Raw genomic sequence first — 21,659 nt, 5'->3', positions numbered from 1 at the left:
TTGAAAAGTCATTCTTACCCTTACAGCATATTATCGGGCAACTCGACGTAACATGAAATAAACTTGCTGTGAAATACTACTACATCTACAAACAGAAAAATGTATATAAAAACGGTAAACATAGTGAAATTTAATTAACAGCAACTGACAGCCGTCGGTTAAAAGAGATCCCAAAGTCTCTACTTCCCTTCAAAATTACCAAAGGTTCATACTGAGCAGTATCAAAATATCCAATACCACAGCCTAAACCCTATTGATCACCTAATCCTACCGGCTAGAAACCCTTTTCTCCTGATACGGGGTCCCACCCATAACAGATAAATTAAAGGAAAGTTAGAAAAAAGTAGATCAAAGATCGACAGCATCTAAGCTTCCACGTCAACGCACTTCTTGGCGGGGGTGCAGATGAGCCAAACGTATCCATAGGGATCCTTGACTTTGCCCACGCGACCACCACAGCACGCGCCTTCACCCTCAGTAACCTCACCTTCGGCAACGGCTCCAGCGCTCACGGCCTTGGCAATAGCTGCTTCCACGTCCTCGGTCTCGAGGCAGAGCACACATCCATTCCCCTCAGTTTTCACCCTGCTCAATTGAAACACGCAAAAAGCAAAGGACTCAAATATGGGACTCGAAAGGAGTAACAAGACAATCGGAAAAAAATGAGTAAACCATAGATGCGAAACTCAGACAAATAACGGCTTCAGATACTGGTACAAAAACTTTATAACGAGCTTTAATAACGCAGAACATTGTGATAACCTCGGTTAAATTATTTCAGTAAAAAGCAAACAGGTAAAGCAGTGAAAACCAAACAGGATGCGATTATATAAAAATCAATCGTTGACGGAATACTCAGGAATTGCATGTTTGAGAAAGAAAATATAAAAAAAAAAGGCATACATAATCTTCAGTCATACAGATCTAAAGAAACTGGAGCTTTAAACAACGAAACCGTAAAATCAGGAGTTAACGGTGTTCATTTAACTACCAAAAATTAGAAAAAAGATAAGTGCAAAAAAAAGTTTCCTAGCCAAACGAAAACAATATCACAGCAGGCTCTCATATAACATGTACGCCAAACAAGCAACTCAACAAACAACCGGCTAGAAAAAATAGTGAACAAAAGCAGAAGCTAAATTTTGAAGCATCACACCATCATAAGAGCAAACAAACTGCACAATCAGCTATAACAACGAAAATACTAGCAGAGAAAAGAGCTGGAGGATGGGTGGAGCTTACGGAGCCGAGTCTTCGGCGATGTCAGATACGAGAATGGTAGAGCCAGCAAGCTCCAGCTGAGCGGAGAGGATGTGAGGGAGCTCCTGCTCAGCCTTGCGCTTAGGGTAAACAGTACGGCCTGCCTCAACAGCGCCAAACGCGGTCTTGTAGAACTGCACTGCATCGACTGCCTTCGGTGCCTCCACCATCAGCTGTGGCTTCATGGCCGTGAACTTCACCGCGACTGCCTTCTCCACTCCTCCGTTTTGCACCTCCTGCTGCGCCATTGATGAAACCAAGCAGAAGCTTTTTGCTGAGAGAAAAAGAACAAGACCGTAACAGACCCACCCAACCCTAAGAAAGAGAAAACGAGAGATATTAAACAAATAGAGAGCAATGACAAAGGGGAGGAAGTGAGGTTGGGGTGTACTTATAGAAGCGGGGAAGCGGAACCGTTCAGGGATAAGATTGGGATTTTAAACAAATTTTGTGATTCCGATTTTGTCCTCTGCTTGTTTGTATCACGAATCGTCGTGTCTGTTTACTACATCGGTAGCCATCTTCAAAGACCAAAAATGCCCTTGGCGTGTGATGCACTCAAGCTTACTGGTGAGTGGTGACTAATCAGAGTCAGCGTTGTTGCTCTCCAGTGCCGCTGCTACAGTTCGTCCATTTAGAAATAAATATCGTTCTGGAGTGGCCGCTTAAGTATGAAAGCCCAGGCTCCACTTGGATCGGGCTTAGACGCTTCTCCGCAACCCGAGTTCAGCAACCCGATTGACTTTTTTATTGCCAAAAGATATTTCAATTAATTGATAAAGGTAAAATTATGCAAAAAGAAAGATAAAGACCTTGTTAATTTGCTTTCGTCATAATCTTCTTTGCTTTCTTTTTCTCTTTTAGCAAGTGAAATTGTGTAGAGTTTGTAGTGGTGCTAGAGCTTAACACAAAATTTCTTACGATATTGTTAGTTGTACCTCTATTTTTTTTAATATTTTTTCATCCTCCGAAAAGTAATAACGTGGTACATATAAATTTTTTATCAAGTTTTTTTAATTTTGATAATTATAATTTATAGCTCAAAAATATAATTATAAATTTATAAATTAAAACTTAAAACTCATACATGTAACACCCATTCATATAATTTTTTTTTTTGTAATTTAATTGTAAATAATATATAAAAGTATTTTAGGGTATTGTTTGAAAAAAAAATCTTAAACTACTTAAGAAAATTCAAAAAAAATCATTATTCTTTTATTGTGATACATAAAGCTTATGTATTTATATTTTAATTCAAATAAGCTCTTATAATTAATGGTTTACTAATTGTCATTATTCAAAATATCATTTGTCATTTTATATTCATAGGATATTAATGCGGAACATGAAAAATATCACATGATCTCATCATCATGTCATATCAACATGTTATGTTATCATCTATAATGATATGTGAACATGTCATATCAACGTTACGTGTTATACAATGATAAGTTATATTTTTATTAATAATCATTAATCATTCATTAATTATAAAACTTTATTTGACTCAAAATGAAAATATAAAAATTTGATTGAATATAATAAAATAATAAAATTTTATTTGAATACTCTTAAGTAGTTTAAATTTTTTTTTAAGTATTATGTCAAGGGTTTTTTTTTCAACGAAGATGTTATATCTAAAGAAGTTCTTAAACTATGTTAAAAAAGTCAATTCAATCTTTATCTTTTTATTACATTTAAAAAATCTCTCAAACTTTTATTTCGGATCAAATAAACCTCTCTCCTTAACCATTGATCAATGATACATATGACACTTTTATACCATGCTATCTACCATGTGGCAATTTGATGTAGCATTTTGATGATATCATTATCACGTGGCAGATGACATGACATTAAAAGTTATTGATTAAAATTTGTGTGTTTACTTTTTACGTAAATGCATGTTTAAAAATAATTGGTTTAAGAATTTAAAACAAATAAAAAAAGCCTAAGTACTTTTTCCCATAATTTGACAAAAGACAAACCTTTTGTGTTTAACAAAATAAATTATCTAATTTAGGTTTAGACCCAAAATTTACTCAATTATTGTAAAGACAAAAAAAAAAATTCTTTCTAGCTAATTGAACCCATTCTATTCGAAAAAACAAAGATAAAACAGAGAGGAAACCTTCAAATTTCGTTAAAAATGATAGAAACAAGTAACTCTCTATGACAAATCCACTAATCAAATCTTGCTTTACAATCTCTTTTTCATTCTGTAGACCCTATTTCTCAAAATTCAAACCCCAATAACCCAATTCTTTTAAGTTTTACAGCAGAGAGTTGTATCATGGAAAGAGGCTCAAGATTGGAAGGGGAAGTATCTAAAAATTGAAAGGGGATTGACAAGGAAGAGACGAAGCTTCGATTGCATCCAAAGTCATGATCTTTTTCTCTTTGTGTTTCAAATTTTTGCATTTTTGTTGACCAACTCGAAATCTTTAATCTAAACTTTAACTTAAAAGTTAAGAAGTCGAAAGTTGAAAAAGTCTTAAATTATTTTGAATTCAATTTATTCTTATTTTAGTTTTTCTTAAACTCTAAATAAGATGATTTAGTTTGTTTAGAAACATAATGTTGCTTCAACAAAGTAGGAAGAATGTAATTATGTTTTTTTTTTAAATTTTTAATCGGTCATTTTTGGATATATGTTTGAACAAAAAAATAAATATACAAATCTTAATTAACAACTTTTAATGTCGCATCATTTGCCATGTGACAACAATGTCATCAAAATGCCAAGTCAAACTGTCACGTGATAAATGGCATGATATAAAAGTATTACGTGTATCTTTAATTAACGAAAATTAATCAATGATTGAAAAGATAAGCTTATTTGACTCGAAATAAAAGTTACAAAATAAAAGAATAGAGATTGAATTGACCTTTTTAATATAACTCAAAAACTTGATTAAGTATTTAGCCTAAAAAATATGAATGGAGCGCAAACAAATAGCTAAACCCGTTTAGGCACGGATCACATGTACCGTGGACCAGGATCCAAAAACCAACACTTTTGATTTAAAATTGCATGTCAACAATAAATACCAAGATTGAAGCACATGAAACGAAAGTCCTTTTTTGAACCTAAGGATTTCAAAGTTGATAGAGGGGTCATCAATTCTGTGCACATTTAATTTCTTGTAGGAAAGTTGTTGCAAAAATTAATGCAACTCTCATATCCACTTTCCAGATCAAACCACTGCTTTGCAAAAATTAACATCTTTTTAATTTTTCTTTCATTGAATATATAGTTGATCAACTTAGCAAGTTTTAAATATCTTTTTTAACTTATTATTTTATACATCAATAATGAAAATGTGAAACTTCACAAGTTTTCTACTAATATCTCACTACAAACTACAAATCTATTTATAGCCAAGCCGTCCAAGTAGTGCCGTCTTAGCTCAGCCGGTAGAGCGCATGGCTTTTAACCATGTGGTCGTGGGTTCGATTCCCACAGACGGCGGTTTTAAGGATTATCCGTTAATATTATCATTTTTCATATTTTATATTCCTTTATATTTTATTTTTGTCCCATCTTCTATTCTCCAAAACCCAAAACCCCACAAAACAAATGTTGCGGAGCAGTGTGTTCTTCTTCTTCCCTGCTTGTTCAACTCCAAATCTCCCGTCACTCTTCTTCACCTCATCAATCCCCTCTTACTTGCCCCATCCCCACTATCACTTGCAACTAAAACACCTCAAGAGGAAGAAGCAATTCTTGGGCAGCGTGTCATCCAGCTATGAAGTTGGTGGAGGCTACCCTCATGAAGAATTTGATACAGTTTATAAAACCCAAAACCAACAAGTTCAAGACACCCAAAACTTAGATTCTGCACAGTATGAAGCTTTACTCAAAGGAGGAGACCAAGTCACTTCTGTTCTTCAAGAAATTATTACCCTTGTAAGCTCCCCATTCTTTTCTTACTACTACTACTACTACTTCTATTGTTATTATTATTTAAGAATCTATCATTTTTAGGACACTTTAATTTAATTGTGATTTGGATCTGCTTAGGTCTCATAAGAATAGGATACTTGTTTTCTTGGCATGAATATCCAGAAATTTCCAGTGCTTCTTTGCTTGCTTAGTCTTCTACCTTTAGACTTTTCAAGGTATAGTAAAATAGACAATACGTGCTGAGGACCTTGGAAATAGAAGTCCAAAGCAGAAATGCTATGTTCTTTATGAGAAAATTCAAGTCCTGTGATGCCATCAACACATTGATGGCTACACTACATAGGACACTGTGTGATGTTGGTAGTAAACAGTTTCATTACATATTAGCATCACCTGTATTTTGGGTTCACAATGACTAGCTTGCTTTGCTGGTTCGTAGGCATGGGGGTTTTATGTAAGAAGTGGCATAGACCTTAAACAAACATGCGCAGAAGCAGCAGTAGTGGCAGCAGCCAAACACAATTGGCCTGAATCTGGTGTGCAATGTGGAGTCTCTGAAATGATATGCTGGTCTGAACTTTGATCAGTGCAGATTTTCTAGAGAATTGTTGCTGGACTTTTATTTTCAAAAGCTGAAGGGTATAGGCAAGTCCAGACACCTAATCAATCTTAGAAATAAGAATCCTAATAATTGTATCTTCCGCAATATTATATTGCAAATCTTCTAAGAGGACTTTTAATATGTTTATGCACACATTTCAGCGGCCCTTCATTCCAGTTTATGTGCTGATATGTCCAAAGAGCCCATAATTAAGCTGCAACAATGGTTGAAATGTGGCTTAGACTTTAGTTGTCTATATGTACCAGGCAGTACCTAGTAGCTTTCTGAATTCTATTTGTATTGTTTGCTTCCTATTATAAATCAAATTTTCTTTTGAGGCTTTTGACTAGGAAAAAATTTGTCAAATAGCACATAACCTTTGAATTTTGAATCCCTCTTCTCCAATCCTCACAAGCCCAGTAGTGAATTGCATCCATATGTTGACTATATGATGTGTAATGTGGGTACAGCTTGAAGATATGAACATTGATGAGGCATCTGAGGAGGTGGCTGTTGAATTAGCTGCACAAGGAGTAATTGGGAAAAGGGTGGACGAAATGGAATCAGGGTTCATGATGGCCTTAGATTACATGATCCAACTCGCTGAGAGGGACCAAGATGATAAGGTAGTACAACTTTAATTGTGCATTTTCCAGACTTGCTACAGATCATTCTTCGTTGTAGACCAGTTCTTTTCAGCAAAACATGTAGAAAGCTTCAGAAGGCAATTATTAAGCTTTTGAATTTGTTCACATGGATGATCAATAAAACTGCATCTTAATTTTAATTTGACTTTTGTTATAAATAAACCATGCTTCAAAAGCAAGCTTTTTCATATACAAATATCGATTTTTTCCAACTGTAAAATATTTTATCACGCCTCCTAGATGCTTGTTTGAAGATTAAAGATGACTGGAAAGGGTTTTCACTTGGTACTTCAATTTTCAAACTTTATTGAGAATAGGAACTTTAGCATGACATTCTAAAACTGGAATTGAAGAATCATTGATACTTGATGATCACTTGTTTTGTGAAGTGCTCTTCCATCGGCCTGATCTCATTTGTACCCAAGACCAACTATAAGATGTAGTGCTTGCAATGTTGTCAACTTATCATCTGTTTGCGGGATTATGTAGTATGAGAAGTCATTGTGGTTATTTGCCTCTTTTTACAGGGATTTGTAACATCCTTAGAAATTACTTGAAGGTGCCTCTCTTTCTATGTGCCTTTTTCTCCTCTTTTCCTGACATAGGACTGAGGAAGTACTAGTAGTTTAGGACTGCTTGTAGGAAACTCCATGTTAGTTTTCTGCATGTATATTGTTGTCAGTTTGGGCTCTGGCATGGTTTGAAATTTCTGCCTCTGTTATGCTTAGGAAAAAATTGGCAGGCTTGGAGCTGGTCATTTTGTCTTCAGTCATTGTTTGATCTCTTTATCGGTTGATGCTTTTGTCTCATATTAAAAAATTCAGAATGGACTAAAAATGCTTTTGGTTGTTTTTGGATTCAGCGAAAGTCACTGCTTGAGGTGATTAAGGAGACCGTGCTATCACATCTCACAAAAAAATGTCCCCCACATGTAAGGAAGTCCCTTGAGGCCCAATACCTGATTCAACTTTAGTTCAAAATTAGTCCATGTACTAGCATGAACTAAATACTGAGTTATTTTCTCTTGTTTTTCCTTGCTCCCAAGGTTCAAGTGATTGGGCTTCTCTGTAGAACACCCCAAAAAGAAAGCAGACATGAACTGCTACGGCGAGTGGCTGCTGGTGGTGGTGCTTTCAAAAGTGCAAATGGCACCAAAGTTCATATTCCTGGAGCAAATCTAAATGATATAGCAAACCAGGCTGATGATCTACTAGAGGTATTTATTTGAAGGTCTTATCATAAATCATACTTTCTAATCATTCTTGAAGTCGATTGGCTGACTGCATATAACTCTTCTCTTATACCTGTTAAGTTTTGTGTTGAACAACGTGAAATTCTTTAAGTTGATAGATGCTTGAGCATCAAGGTGATTATTTGCATCTTAATAAGTATTTCTCGATATTGATTGAGAGCATGTTAATATTTTGTAAATGAAGTTGTTTCAGTTGATTATTTGCCTAAGAGACGCCTAAGCACCCAGATAGGTCAGCTTCTATTCAGGCTAACTAACAGACAACATTTGTTAATGCATTTTTAATATAAAATCATTATTAGATACTTTGTGATGTATTATTTTCCAAAGGATTCATTCATTGTTAAAACTTTAACTTATTGGATATATATGCACAATATGTTGTATGTAACTTCATACATGACACAATAAATAAAATTAAAAAAGAAGCCCCTTGAATTATATCTGTTATCACACAATAAATTCGACATTTTCAACCTGAAATTTGTTTAATTGCACTATTTATGAATTGTAATTGTTGCTTTTGAGATGCAAATTTCCAAGTTTAGTTTTGTTTTAATTGTTTTTGGGTAGACAATCCAACTTAACCTAGGTGACTGCCTCAGCATTGCGCTCTCACCTAGGTGAAGCTGCATATCAAGTTGACAACTGTGAAGGGAATATGTCAATAACTTCAGCATGCAGAATTATATTGCTGTTTCCCTAAGAGAAATTGTTATTAACAAATGGAAGGCAGGATGCCTTTTTGACTAATACTTTGTTTTGATATAATAAAGAAATGGAAAAAGTGATAATATATCAAATTTTAGGTGGAGAAAAAAAAATAATATTCTGCTTTATAGCTACAAACATGGAATTATTCCTTTCGAAGCCTTTCGATTTCCTTTACATGACTTTATTATATAGACTATATTGTATGAAAGCATATTATTTCTCTTGCTACCTTTTAATTAGCTTGCTTTGGGGAGACTAGAACTGGGTGGATTTTATTTCTGTTAGTTTTGGTTCACATTTGGCGGTGTTCTCTAAGTTTCTTAGCAGTTAAACTTATTTTGCTTTATTAATGTTTTTAGACAATGGAAACTCGGCCGGTTGTCCCAGATCGAAAACTACTTGCAAGGCTTGTTTTGATCAGAGAGGAAGCTCGAAATATGATGGGAGGTGGAATATTGGATGAAAGAAATGACCGTGGTTTTAGTACTCTTCCTGAATCAGAGGTGTGCATGATTGCATTTACGAAATCTAAAACTGATTAAGATAGGTGGCTAATCCCTATGCTAAGCATCAAATCTAAAAGCAATTGCCATTGGTTGGAGAGAGGCCCAACCTGTATATAGTGCAACAACAGATGTCACGCCAAAGCAATGTGGGATAACCCCATTTAGCACTCCCCTTCATGTGGAGGCTCGATGGAATAGCTGAGAACACATGCCTGGTTGAGACAGTGAAAACAGGGCAATAAACAATAAACAGTAAACAACCTATGTCTCGATACAATGTTAATATTTTTAATAAAAAACCAATTACTAACTATGGTTTTGATATCATGTTAAGCATATAGCAGAAAACTCATTGGCAATAAGGAGAGAGGCCTAACCTAGATGTAAGGCTCAAATAGACATCAAAACAAACCCATGCAGGATAATACCATTTAATACTTTATTTCTAAAAATATCTAAAATTTATATGATAAATTATTTATGATCCTCTAATCTTATTGATGCAGGTGAACTTCTTAACGAAACTTGTAGCTCTGAAACCTGGGAAAACTGTCCAGGAAATGATAAAATATGTGATGCTAGGAAAGGATGAAGGTGCAGACTACTCTGACACCGATGAAGAAGCTAATGCTGGTAGAATGAAATCCAGCGGAATTGCAGGAAGGGTCAGTTTTAGATTCATTTATACACTATTTTCTGTGTTCATTAATAATAAAAGACCTCTGGATTTTTGGCTAGACGTGTTACATGCCGAATCATGGAAATTCTAGTGTATTGACTCACTTCTTGTCATGATAACCAGGGCAGTGTTACAGGGAGAAAACCGCTTCCTGTTCGCCCTGGCATGTTTCTTGAGACTGTCACAAAGGTATCCTTCACTTACTCTATTAGTCAACAGAGTTGTGACTTGATGTTTTGGACCTCATGGCATGCAAAGGTTCAATTGCCTTTTATTGCATGCCCTAGCTTATGTGCGCATGAACTCCTCAAATCACTTTTTTTCCGCATGCAATATGAACACTGATGGAACTTCCTTTCTTGGCATTCTTAGGTCTTGGGTGGTATATACAATGGAAATGTCTCTGGCATAACTGCACAACATCTAGAATGGGTAAATTATCTATTGCCTTGCATTCTTAGTAAATCTTGAAATTAACTATTGTCTCTGTCATAAGCATATTCTGTTGTCTTCTATTATAATCTTTTATTGTTTTTTTCACAGCTCCCATTGACAGGTTAAGTGTAGAGGATTCATGTGAATTTGATACTCTTACATACTATAAATTGTGCTGCACATATTTTATGGATCATCCTAATAGGGTTTTGATAATTGATTGAGAACTTTGAAGTAAAATGTGATGCATTGTTGTGGAATATATTTTCCAATATTTTCTAGAATTTGCTTCATCTCAATCGCAATGTGCAATTAAGCTTGTTGAACTGTTTTAACATTTGACTGGCCGTAATTCATTGCTGTTTGTCTGTGGTCTCATCTTTATCTATCATTTGTCCAGGTTCATCAGAAGACACTTCAAGTTCTTCAGGAAATTGCATTCTAATGTTTCTTTCAGTGGCATGTACCTGAAGTTTGATTACATCATATGCCCAATTTTTATCATTTCTCTAGGGAGAGTGATGATTTGGTAAGTAAAGTTTAGTTATTACTGCTCCAAACTCTGAAATATCTATGACAGTGGGTCGTTGAGAAATTGAGCAATGTTAGATGTATCATGTACATATGTTAGAATGAACTGTTATGCACTATTTTGGATTTTAGTAGTCTTGCCGGCCAAAAGTTGGGTTGGGATGATGTTCTCCTTACGAATGAATGTATCTAACATGAAGGCAAAAAACTGTCGGTTGATATACATACATTTGTTGCTTGCTTTATATTTTTCTTCCCTCATGGGCAATTCTTAGCATTGAACTAGAAGCAAAAAGCAATCCTCTGACAATCACTCAGAGAATCACAAACGGCTTTACCTTGTCAAACTCAACCACCCAACAGACTTGGATACATAGATCAAGGTGCATGTCATAGAAAGCATTTTCCAAGGGTTTGTCTACCCTTCTGATAACACTCCTCCCCTTCTCATATCTTTGCCTAATCTTTTAGGTGTTGCCATCCTTTTAGTCTTTATTTTCAGTGACAATGATGTGTTAACCACAGGAAATTTGGTTCAAGATCGATGGTGATATCCATAACCTAAGAACTTCCTTTCGTAGCCTAACTCGACCTGGGTCACAGAGAGGAGAGCTGCATTTTCCTTCTTTGTGAAATTCATTGTAAATTATCTTAAGTTGTTAATCAAATCTTCAATGATGGAACAAATCAAATCCTTGTGCAACCCAAATCATACATTTGCTGCATCCCGAATCAGCTAACAATGATGAAAATTCACAATCCAGTTAACAATGGTGGATTGCCATGTGGGGAAAGGTCCCACTTAATGGCCAATGTTATAACATGGGGATCCGCAAAGAACCTTGGTAATGATTTAAATGTTGTGAGAAGTAGAAGCAAAAACAGCAAGGATTGCTACATATTCCCTCAATAATTTACAAAGCCTTTTCCCCACTAACACCCCCCCACTCCCCTCGTGGCTTTAGTGTTTTTAGCCTTTGATGTAAAGCAAATATGTGAATGAAACAATCACCAAATAGGATTTGGCACCACATTGCCCTACCAGCCTACCTCTGCTCTCTTCTCATGCCACCCTTGTTTCTGTGTATCTTCTTCTTCTCCCCAAATCTTCTTTTCACGAACCAATTAAATAAAAATAAGAGTGGAATTACCCCATGTGAGCAGTCTCTTTCAAAATTTGTTGTCAAGTCTCATGGCGTGCTTGGAATGAACAACTTTTTTCTAGTCATCCAAGAGGGAGAAGTATGGCTTTTGGATTAAGGTGGATGCATTGTTTTGTTGTATTTCTATTGGAATAAACTCCACATTGGGTTTCACTTACTAGTGGATTATTTGTGTGTGATAAATCACATGCAGCAAATGATGTTTCTCACAACCTTGATAGGTTGATAAGTTCTTGCATGTCACTCTATATTTTCACTTTCCTCTCTTCTCTCTCTCTCTCTCTCTCCCCATCCATAGGGATAGGGGTGAACTGAAAGCAAATGGAATTCATCATCATCATCTTCTTTAATTTTGAGCTCACGCAGGTAGCATATATAATACTTGATCTGATCAATATCCTGTATTCAGAGGATCTGCTGATGGGTCCATCTAATGAGATTCACAATCAAACCAGATCATACGAATGTAACTTTGGCCCTGGATTAATAAATACTTATTAAAAGTTAAAAAAAAAAAAAAAAAACAACAACAACAAAATAATTAACAAATTCTGGATATAGAATTGAAAACATTAAAAATGAAAATGGGGTTGAATATGGATTCACTGCATACCATAAAAACCTCGCTTGGTGGGTTTGGTCCCCCCATCACACCACATCACATGGCTGTTTTTGAATGGAGAAAATGGTGAAATCGATAATGGAAATCAGCCGCCCTGCGTTTGCTATGGCAGGCCTCATTGCATCCATCATGTGCACGTATTGGCCTAATCTTTTGTCACTGTAAATCGATTCATTCCTTCCCTTTTCTGGGATTTATTCTTCTTAATTTCCTTTCTTCATACAATAGTAAAGAAGAAAACAATAACTGACTCTTAATCCTTAAAAGTTCTGGGTCTTTTAACACAAAATTATGTCCTTACTTGTCCAAAAATTTATTTTTTTTAAAGGAAAAAATTCAAAATTTGTTAATGGGTTGGAATTACTGAATTAACAATAATTATATTGAAGTTGGTCATGATTAATCCTTTACGTTGAAAATGACTTTAAGATATTTTACTTGGTCAAGCTCAAAGGAGAATCCGAACTTGTATGGCACTCCATGTGTTTTTAAGTTAAAGTCATCTAATGACCTATTCATCTTTCCCTCAAATTAAGCATTCTTTTATTTCAATTCTCTAACAATGTGATTAATAAAGTAATATTTCTTTTACTTTATTACTCCTCATATCACCTGCTTTTTGTATGCTATACTATATTATAGGATAAGATGTATTTTCCTCATGTAGATTAATGTCTGGGCAGTAATATCAAAATGCAATAGCATATCTAAAATGGATCAATTTATCTTTTTTACCATCGTTTTCTAACACATTCTTTTATTTATTTACAACATTTACTCTTTTTTTTTTTCTTATCATAGCAACTCCTTCATATCTTGTTATTGAACCAATTTTTAAGTAGTAAGAATAATCCAAAATGGAACAAAGGCTACAAAAGAAAGAATAGATTTAACCCTTGGGAGGGCCCAGATTTGTGCATGTGTTGTGTCTTAATAGCAAAGTGCAATGGTTGGGTAGCATGTCCAAAATGGACGAATATATCATTCGAAGCTGTCATTATATTTACTTTTCCCCAACATGGAAAAGGCAAGTTGGAGTCCCATATTAATTAATTAATTAATTCGGTTATAACTGTTAAGTCATTAAAGAGGTGTTCATATGAAAGCCAATGTATACTTGTTTGTCCAAGATGATCGATGAAAGGAGACCTTCATCTGTTTTCTTTGTAAAGGCTTAACACTTTAGTTAAACTTAGCTTTCCTAATGGGCTTTTACTAGTAAACGTCAAAACAAGAAAACCACCTCCTTTTGTTATCTGATAACCCTTCTTCTTTTTGAAGGAAATGACTGTTTATCATATCATCAAGGCCATGGGTGTCGGGGTTTCTTGGTCAATTTGCTTTCTGCAGTGATTCAACTGCCCTTCATTTACCCATTGCATTAATCATTAGAGTTTGCAGCTTGCATTATAATTCAAAAACTTTTCAATCTTGACCAACTTTTATTTACGACATTCATTCATGATTGGACATATTTTCTTCTAATGAACGAAAAGAGTTGGAATTTTATTGATCGAATGTGTGTTCAACACATTTTAATGTGTTGCAGTTTATAATTAAAGGACTCTGAAAATCATTACTTGTCTTTAAAACATGGATTAACCGAAAACATTATCAAGTTAAACGGTGGATTGGGTACTCATATCGTATGGCGGAACTTAACTCCAACAATTGAGAGAAAGAGAATCTTAAGTCCTTACTTACTGTTTTAGATGTCTCTTTTAATCATAGTTATTAATAATCAGACGGGGCCCCTGCTGTGAAGTTAAAAAACACAGAGCCTTAATCATACCCAAAAAAAGCAGTTGCTTTAACAGTTCAAAGCTGGAAAAATAAAATCACATTCAAACCACTTGTTTTAAATTGGAGGGACAAATTAGGCATAAACTTGAATTCTCCTTAAAACTGGCACAGTGGGACCCCATCTCCATCCCTTGAAGTGGGTTGAAGCTAAATGGGCCCAGAGGCCCACACTGCCTTCTCATTTTCAAAAAATATAAAAGAAATATAAAAAAATTATCGAGAGGACAAAATGGTCATAATTTGAATTCTCAAAAGAACAACTTTGAACTTGTGACAGCTCCAACCCGTCCCACCCCACTGTTCCCTTCTTCCCAGATTGATTTCTCAGCTCAAAACCAGAAAAACAGAGAGCTGAAGAAACCGGAGAGAACTAAAGCTTTATTTTTTTTAACATATTGACTGTAAGGAGATTTTGGTCAAGATAAAGAAATGTCAGGTTACGTTGGCATTTTGGTCTCAGATCCATGGCTGCAGAACCAGTTCACTCAAGTCGAGCTTCGCAGCTTAAAGACTCACGTAAGTGAAGAAATGATTCTTTTTTTTTTCTTTTTTCGATCTTTTTTTTCCAGTTATGAATCTGTTTTGGTCGTAAGTTCGTAACTAACATTTTTTTTTTTGGTTTCTGTATTTGTAGTTTATGAGTATGAGAAGAGAGAGCGGGAAGCTGACGGTGGGAGACTTAGCATCGAGAATGTCGAGGTTGAAAGTTGTAGGAGAGAATCTGAGTGAGCAAGAACGAGCTGATTTTATCGCTGATTTGTATCCTAACTTGAACGATGAAGTCGATTTCGAGTTCTTTTTGAAGGTCGGTTGATGTTCTTACTATTGGTTCCAATCCGTTTTTAGATTGTTAAGATCCTCTTCTTTTGGTTGTTTGATTCTATTTTTTTAGCTGAAAATTTTAGCTTATGAAAATTTGAATTTGCTTGCTCTGTTTTTTTTATCCTAGCAATATTTAAAATATAACTTTTCAGAAAAGTTCTTTTCTTTTTTTTTCTTCCATTTTTCTATTGTCCTGGAAAGTAGACAATCAGTCATTCCTTTCTTGTAATTTATTTTTACCTACATAACATATTTTTTTGATCTAAACAAAAAAAAAAAGGAATTTTTAAGATGCTTGGAGGATTAACTAATACTGGGAGGAGAAATGAAAGGGAGAGTTGAATTTCCCCATTTTTTTCTTCTGAAATAATTGGGATTTGGATTTTTGTGGATAGGTTTATTTGAAACTTCATGCACATGCAAGTGCAAGAACAGGAAGTCCAGCAAAGAACTCATCAGCATTCCTAAAAGCAGCTACAACTACTCTGCTTCACACCATAAGCGAATCTGAAAAGGCATCCTATGTTGCCCATATCAATAATTATCTTGCTCAAGATGGGTTCTTAAACAAATACTTACCCATTAATCCTTCCTCTAATGATCTCTTTGAGATTGTTAAAGATGGAGTTCTTCTTTGGTAAATTATTCTTTCAACTTTTAAAGCTTTTGAATTTGTTGTTTTTATGCTTATGGGATGTTGGAGTTTTGAAGCTTTTATACAACACGAATGCAGCAAGCTTATAAATGTAGCAGTTCCGGGTACGATTGATGAAAGGGCTATTAATACTAAGAGGGTGCTCAATCCATGGGAAAGAAACGAAAATCATACGCTATGTCTCAACTCTGCCAAGGCTATTGGTTGCACTGTAGTCAATATTGGGACACAAGATTTCATTGAAGGAAGGGTATGCATATACTATACTGTTGCATTATTGAAATAGTTTATTTGATGGTTGGCTTTTAACTTTTGAGTTTAGGAAAGACCTTTAGATATCAACAAATTTGTTTTAAAGCATGCGTTATTGCTTCTGTTGTATTTGCAATGCCCAGAGCTGTTGCCAATGTGTCAATCTTTAAAGCTATTTTTATGCTTCTAAGCTGTTACTCCATATGATATTGGAGTTGGAATGCTCATTGCTACTCTATTTGGCTTGGACTAGGTATAGGATTTCAGCTAGTATCCTATTTCTGAGCTCATTCATTAGTAGTTAACTTTTATTTTCTTTTAGCCCTTCATCCTTGGATGCCTTTTGGAGTAATCTATATGCAGCGGTCTTATAACTTATTCACATTCTATAAGGCTGAATTATGGGGTACAAGGACTTGTGGCTTGCCCAAACCAAACCGAATTTATCTGTTTATTAATTAAACCAAAATTCTGAGCTATTTCTTGTTCTTGCTACATCTACTCTTCCAATCTAAGTTCTTTTTTGTGTTCCAGAATATGTTGAGTTTAATGACTAATTAATTCAATTATTTAAGCTTATATTTTGCAAGTAATTGGTGCGAATGATATCATCTCTGACTCCTTTTACAGAGACATCTTGTGCTAGGATTGATTTCTCAAATTATTAAGGTAACTTGAGCTCTCAAATTATTGGCTATCCAAACTAATTAAATATTTGCAATCTCTGCTACTTATGAGAGCATTGGTTAATCTTGCTAATGGTAATGCTATTTTAGATACAACTGTTGGCGGACCTCAACTTGAAGAAAACACCTCAGTTGGTGGAGCTTGTTGATGATAGTAAGGTAAGATATTACTTCATCAGAATATCAGTTCAATTAGGCTATATTTGGTTTGTGGATTATTTTAAGGAAAACTAAAATGTGGAGGAAAATGAATAAATAAATATATAAAGTCCTTAATACTACATGTGATGAATCACGGTCTCTTCTTAATATGCCCACTATCTCTCAAATTTGTATTTTATTTTTACATTCCCCTCCATATTTTCAGCAAATCAGACAGAACTTTGGTGCTTTTCAGAGGTTTGATTAACTGCTTCTGAACATATTTGCCTGTTCTTAAACCAACAGGATGTGGAAGAATTGATGAGTTTACCACCAGAGAAGATCTTGCTGAGGTGGATGAATTTTCAACTGAGGAAATCATCATACAAGAAAATAGTCACAAATTTCTCTTCTGATGTAAAGGTAACTTCAGATTCGTTTTAGCATTTGTAAATTGCCATCAAATATCTTTCTCAGATGCTTATTTAATATGCGCATATGTTGCATATTTCCAACTCCTAAAAACTAGAATAAGCACTATAACTAGATGTTTGTTTAACCACCTTTTTTTCCCTGTTTACATCATTAGCTAGCATGTAATAAAAATTCAAACTTCTTAAAACCACCATGAAATATCTAGTCTTAAACTAAATGCTTGAAATTGGGACAAACCATACATAAGGCTTTTGCTTCCTCAATTTGTCTATACTAACAGTAAGTGAAACCTGTGATTTTGGTTTAGTGGCAAGCTACAATATGTGAAGACCTTTTCTTTTGAATCCACTTTTAATCATATTAATTCAACCTGCAGGACGCAGAGGCTTATGCGTACCTTTTAAATGTTCTTGCACCTGAGCATAGTAATCCCTCTACATTGGCCGTCAAAGATCCATTACAGAGAGCAAAGTTGGTCCTTGAACATGCAGATAGGATGGGATGCAAGAGATACTTAACTGCAAAGGATATTGTGGATGGTTCCCCAAATCTTAATCTTGCTTTCGTTGCACATATTTTCCAGCACAGGTGAGAGCACCCTTTTTCCAGTGATAATTTTTAATTTAAATATGAAAGTGAATACTTTATCTACTTTGAACATTTACAGTTCTATGCTAACTTTTGTCATCCTTTACATATATCATATGGTCAAGCAGCATAGGAAAGAATTATTAATTTCTTCCAAGACAATGTTTCTAATATAAGTTCTATGATCTGGAACTTTTCAATAATTTATACTATAGAATTTCAAGCCCATCAAAATTTTTATACAGCAGTTATAGATATGTCATATGGTATTGCCATACATGGGTATTCACAATTATAGGCAAGATTTATTATTTTACAGATGTTTGAATTCCTCATGATTACAGAGCTGGTTCTGTTCTCTATGCCTATGCATTTATCTTCATCCTCCATGTGCTTCAGGTAGAATATTTCAACTGTCATATCATACATTGATGGGAATATGAACTGTAACCTTTTGAATGTTTCACATATGCAAAAGAATACAAATTGATGGCTTATGATGTTTTTCTTCATGTCTATAACTGGTAATGAGTTCAAGATGTAAAAGCTAAATACTATATTGTACCTGCAGGAATGGCCTTTCAACTCAAACAAAACAGATATCTTTTCTTGAAACTCTACCAGATGATGCCCAAATTTCTAGAGAAGAAAGAGTATTTCGCTTCTGGATCAATAGTCTTGGAAATTCAACATACATTGACAATGTCTTTGAAGATCTCAGAAATGGGTAAGTATTATTCCAAGGATTATAATTAACAGTATGATTCTTATGATCATAAGTTTCATAAATCATTGTAATAATTACTATCATGATGTTTTATCCAGAGTTCTTGAAAAAAGTAAATAAGGTTCTACTCTACAGTGAAAAATTTGTACTATTGTTTCTGTTCCCAATTTGTTGTTGTTTAAATTCCAACAATTTAAGAAATGATCCGGAATATAGTTCTGCAAGATTGAAATAAGTTTTCTATATAAAAACATTATGATGGCTTACAGCCATGTTTGTCTCCTACATTTGAAATTAGTAATGCTTGTATATGTGTACATTTTCATTTTTATTTTGATGCTGAACTGATGAAGTGACTAATTTGTTCCTGTGAAGGTGGATTCTTCTAGAGACCCTTGACAAGGTGTCACCTGGGATTGTTAATTGGAAGGTTGCTAACAAGCCTCCTATTAAGTTGCCATTTAAGAAAGTAGAAAATTGTAACCAAGTGGTTAAAATAGGGAAACAGTTAAAGTTTTCCCTGGTTAATATCGCTGGAAATGACATTGTGCAAGGAAATAAAAAACTAATATTGGGTATGTTATCTGTCATGAGAATTTCCATTGTTAATATGATAGCAATTCAAAAATTTTGCGGCTTTCTTGAACTTGCTTCGAAATTAGTTTTGTCCTGTCTGAACAGAATGTTGATTTTTCTATTCAGCTTACTTATGGCAATTAATGAGATACAACATTCTCCAACTTCTGAAGAACCTAAGATTCCATTCCCATGGAAAAGAAATTACTGATGTTGATATTCTAAGGTGGGCTAACACCAAAGTAAGCAATTCCGGAAACCAGAGTCGCATGGATAGTTTCAAGGTATTGTTTCTGCCGCTGGCTTTAAATGGTTGTTGCTCCTAAATAGATCTGATTTTAACCTCAAGAGTTTAAATTCATGACCTACTGGTAAAATGAATCTATAGAGCGCACAGTTGATGCTTTTATTTAAGCCTTTGCTGGACATGAAATTTGGAATTGTTGTGTATTAAGAGCCAATGTCACAGCTCATATTAATGTAAACAGCTATTTTTGGATTTTCTCAGGGTTATTATTGTTCTCCAGAAAAAATAAAAAGACTTAGAAGGATCTTATCTGTTGGTAATGATTCAAAATGACTTAGTGAAAGATGCCCTTCTATTGGTAGCATTGCTTACAATCAAGTGGGGCATGAATGACTTAAGCAGGACTTAGTGAAGTGAAGGTTCTAGGATATAGCAACTTTCATGGTCAATGGCAGTTTAGTTTATAGATCATTGCTGTTTCCATTTTACAGGACAAAAGCTTGTCAGATGGCATATTTTTCCTTGAGCTTCTTAGTGCAGTGCAGCCTAGATCTGTAAACTGGAGTCTTGTTACAAAAGGAGTAACTGGTATGCCCTTGTTTGATCTAAAGTTTTGGTGCTTAAGGTTTTTCTTTCCCTGCTCTTTTCTCTTTTTGACATTTGAAAATTGTTCATTATTTAACATGGTGGTTTATTCAAATTTCTGCTACCATCTTAAAGCATAGTTTCTTCCTGAACTTTACAGCCTTTCATATTTTAGTTTACAAAATCAATCATACAAGATATGCCATTCTTCTATAACTGCTATTTGTTTTGATATATTCAACATCTAGCAAACTTCAGTTCAGCACTCAACAAAGTCTACAATTTCAGATTAGCTGAATGAACTTAGAGCTAAATTATAGAGGCCCATTGCCTCTTTAGAAGCATTCATTTTACCTTCTTGAACCATGAACATCCTGCACAAATTTTACTTATTCTTTCACATAACTTTGTAATTTTACTCATGTTTCCCCTACTTGGGAGCATTGCAGATGAGCAGAAAAAGATGAATGCCACCTACATCATTAGTATTGCGAGGAAGCTGGGGTGCTCAATTTTTTTGCTTCCTGAAGACATAACTGAGGTATCTTTTAACTGTAGATGCAACTTCTTCCTAATATTTTGCTAAAGCAAACACATATTTGGTAAGAGTCATGGGACTTGAATTTGTTTGTTTGAATAAACTTATTGGAATGCTGTGGAAATAAGGCACTGTCAGTTACAATACCCAAGGAACAGGTGATAAAGCCAGTTACTTGCATAGACAAATTGAATGCACACACACAAAAGCAGAATGATCCATGAGGAGTCAATGAAAGTTGACACTGTCAATGGATACATTAGGCTTTTGAATGTCCCCTTGAATATAGCTATTGAAAGTTTAGGTGAGAGGATTTTTGTCCCCATACCGGGACATAAAAACACGAACCAGTCATGACCTTCTCCAATAATGCAAAGCTGGAACTCCATTTTCCTTTTCAATTTTGTTTGTATCATATGCTTACATGGATTTTTAACATGGTGGGACATCATTTCAGGTGAATCAAAAAATGATCCTCACATTGACTGCAAGTATCATGTATTGGTTCTTGAAACAACCCGTTGAAGAGAAACCATCTGCAACTTCAGATAGCGAAAACGGAAGCCCACTGGAGACGATCTCTAATTCAACAATTGACGACTCAGCATCTGAATCATCACTAGAGTAGAAGAGGGATGTATAAGTAGGTGCTCAAACTCTATTTTCTTGGTTGTTTCTCTTCATTACACACTCCCGCTTTGGATTAAATTTGAGTTGCAAAGATTGTTTCATGGCATTACAGGAATCGGGGTGTGCAAGCAAATTTTGCAAACGCAAACGCATATGTGAATAGTCTTTCCGTTTCCATTTTTCTTCTTTCCGTTCTTCTAGCTACCTATCTGCATCTATTGGTCAACATTTCGATTCCGTTCTAAAGTGATTTGTATGGCATTGTCATCTCCGTCCTCTTTTCTTAATTCCTTGGCATAATGGAGATACAGTGATTTTGAAGGAAGGAAACCATTGATCTCAAAAATGGATCAATTCTAACTTGCATACAATCCGTCTTGAGTTGATAAAAAGTACAACGCCTAAGGCCTAATTACCCCTAAGAACAAATGTATAACATGATTATACCACTTTATACTCTGTGCAAGAACTAAAGAAAGGGGCCGGCCCCTGTCTAGCTGTAGCCCCGTCCATGAGAGGTCCTAGGAGGGTATCTTGCAACAACTACTGTCCCAATAATAAATTCAAAAGAAAAAAGATATTGTTGTCAATTTATATTGTTTAGACGGGAATCACCTGGTTAATATTTTCGAGTTTTTCAGAGATAATTTT

The 21,659-nt window shown here is 34.9% G+C and overlaps 3 protein-coding genes and 1 non-coding gene across 6 annotated transcripts; 3 read left to right on the top strand and 1 right to left on the bottom strand.

Moving 5' to 3' along the window:
* Positions 1–158: 158 nt before the first annotated feature.
* Positions 159–1,634, bottom strand: LOC18612638 (Lactoylglutathione lyase / glyoxalase I family protein). The gene is made up of 2 exons (XM_007049541.3): positions 1,243–1,634; positions 159–585 (listed from the first exon to the last, which is right to left on the bottom strand). The coding sequence occupies exons 1-2, from the start codon at positions 1,506–1,508 to the stop codon at positions 366–368; spliced, it is 486 nt and encodes a 161-aa protein (XP_007049603.3). The 5' UTR covers positions 1,509–1,634; the 3' UTR covers positions 159–365.
* A 3,031-nt stretch (positions 1,635–4,665) lies between these two features.
* Positions 4,666–4,738, top strand: TRNAK-UUU (transfer RNA lysine (anticodon UUU)). The gene has a single exon. It is a non-coding gene; the product is annotated as a tRNA-Lys (tRNA).
* A 66-nt stretch (positions 4,739–4,804) lies between these two features.
* LOC18612637 (protein PEP-RELATED DEVELOPMENT ARRESTED 1, chloroplastic) lies at positions 4,805–10,783 on the top strand. Its single transcript, XM_018118798.2, has 9 exons — positions 4,805–5,176; positions 6,245–6,400; positions 7,284–7,352; positions 7,467–7,637; positions 8,747–8,890; positions 9,400–9,558; positions 9,696–9,761; positions 9,945–10,004; positions 10,408–10,783. Exons 1-9 carry the CDS (start codon positions 4,847–4,849, stop codon positions 10,450–10,452), a joined length of 1,200 nt encoding a protein of 399 aa, XP_017974287.2. The 5' UTR covers positions 4,805–4,846; the 3' UTR covers positions 10,453–10,783.
* Positions 10,784–14,394: 3,611 nt separating this feature from the next.
* Positions 14,395–21,354, top strand: LOC18612636 (Actin binding Calponin homology (CH) domain-containing protein). 3 transcript variants are annotated; one of them, XM_007049537.3, is made up of 15 exons: positions 14,395–14,642; positions 14,761–14,931; positions 15,344–15,585; positions 15,682–15,853; positions 16,486–16,524; positions 16,632–16,700; positions 16,989–17,105; positions 17,494–17,705; positions 18,277–18,432; positions 18,808–19,007; positions 19,135–19,292; positions 19,747–19,843; positions 20,290–20,381; positions 20,836–21,021; positions 21,121–21,354. In XM_007049537.3, the coding sequence occupies exons 1-14, from the start codon at positions 14,556–14,558 to the stop codon at positions 21,004–21,006; spliced, it is 1,983 nt and encodes a 660-aa protein (XP_007049599.2). In that variant the 5' UTR covers positions 14,395–14,555; the 3' UTR covers positions 21,007–21,021; positions 21,121–21,354. The 3 variants fall into 3 exon arrangements, with proteins under 3 accessions (XP_007049599.2, XP_017974140.1, XP_017974132.1); XM_018118651.2 differs by having other exon boundaries at positions 21,101–21,354; XM_018118643.2 differs by having other exon boundaries at positions 20,836–21,354.
* Positions 21,355–21,659: the final 305 nt, after the last annotated feature.

Source organism: Theobroma cacao, chromosome 1 (genome assembly GCF_053813885.1).
Source record: "Theobroma cacao isolate CCN51 chromosome 1, ASM5381388v1, whole genome shotgun sequence".
NCBI lineage: Eukaryota > Viridiplantae > Streptophyta > Magnoliopsida > Malvales > Malvaceae > Theobroma > Theobroma cacao.
Note: the sequence above shows the minus strand (reverse complement) of the source record. Positions and strands in the feature narration are given on the sequence as shown.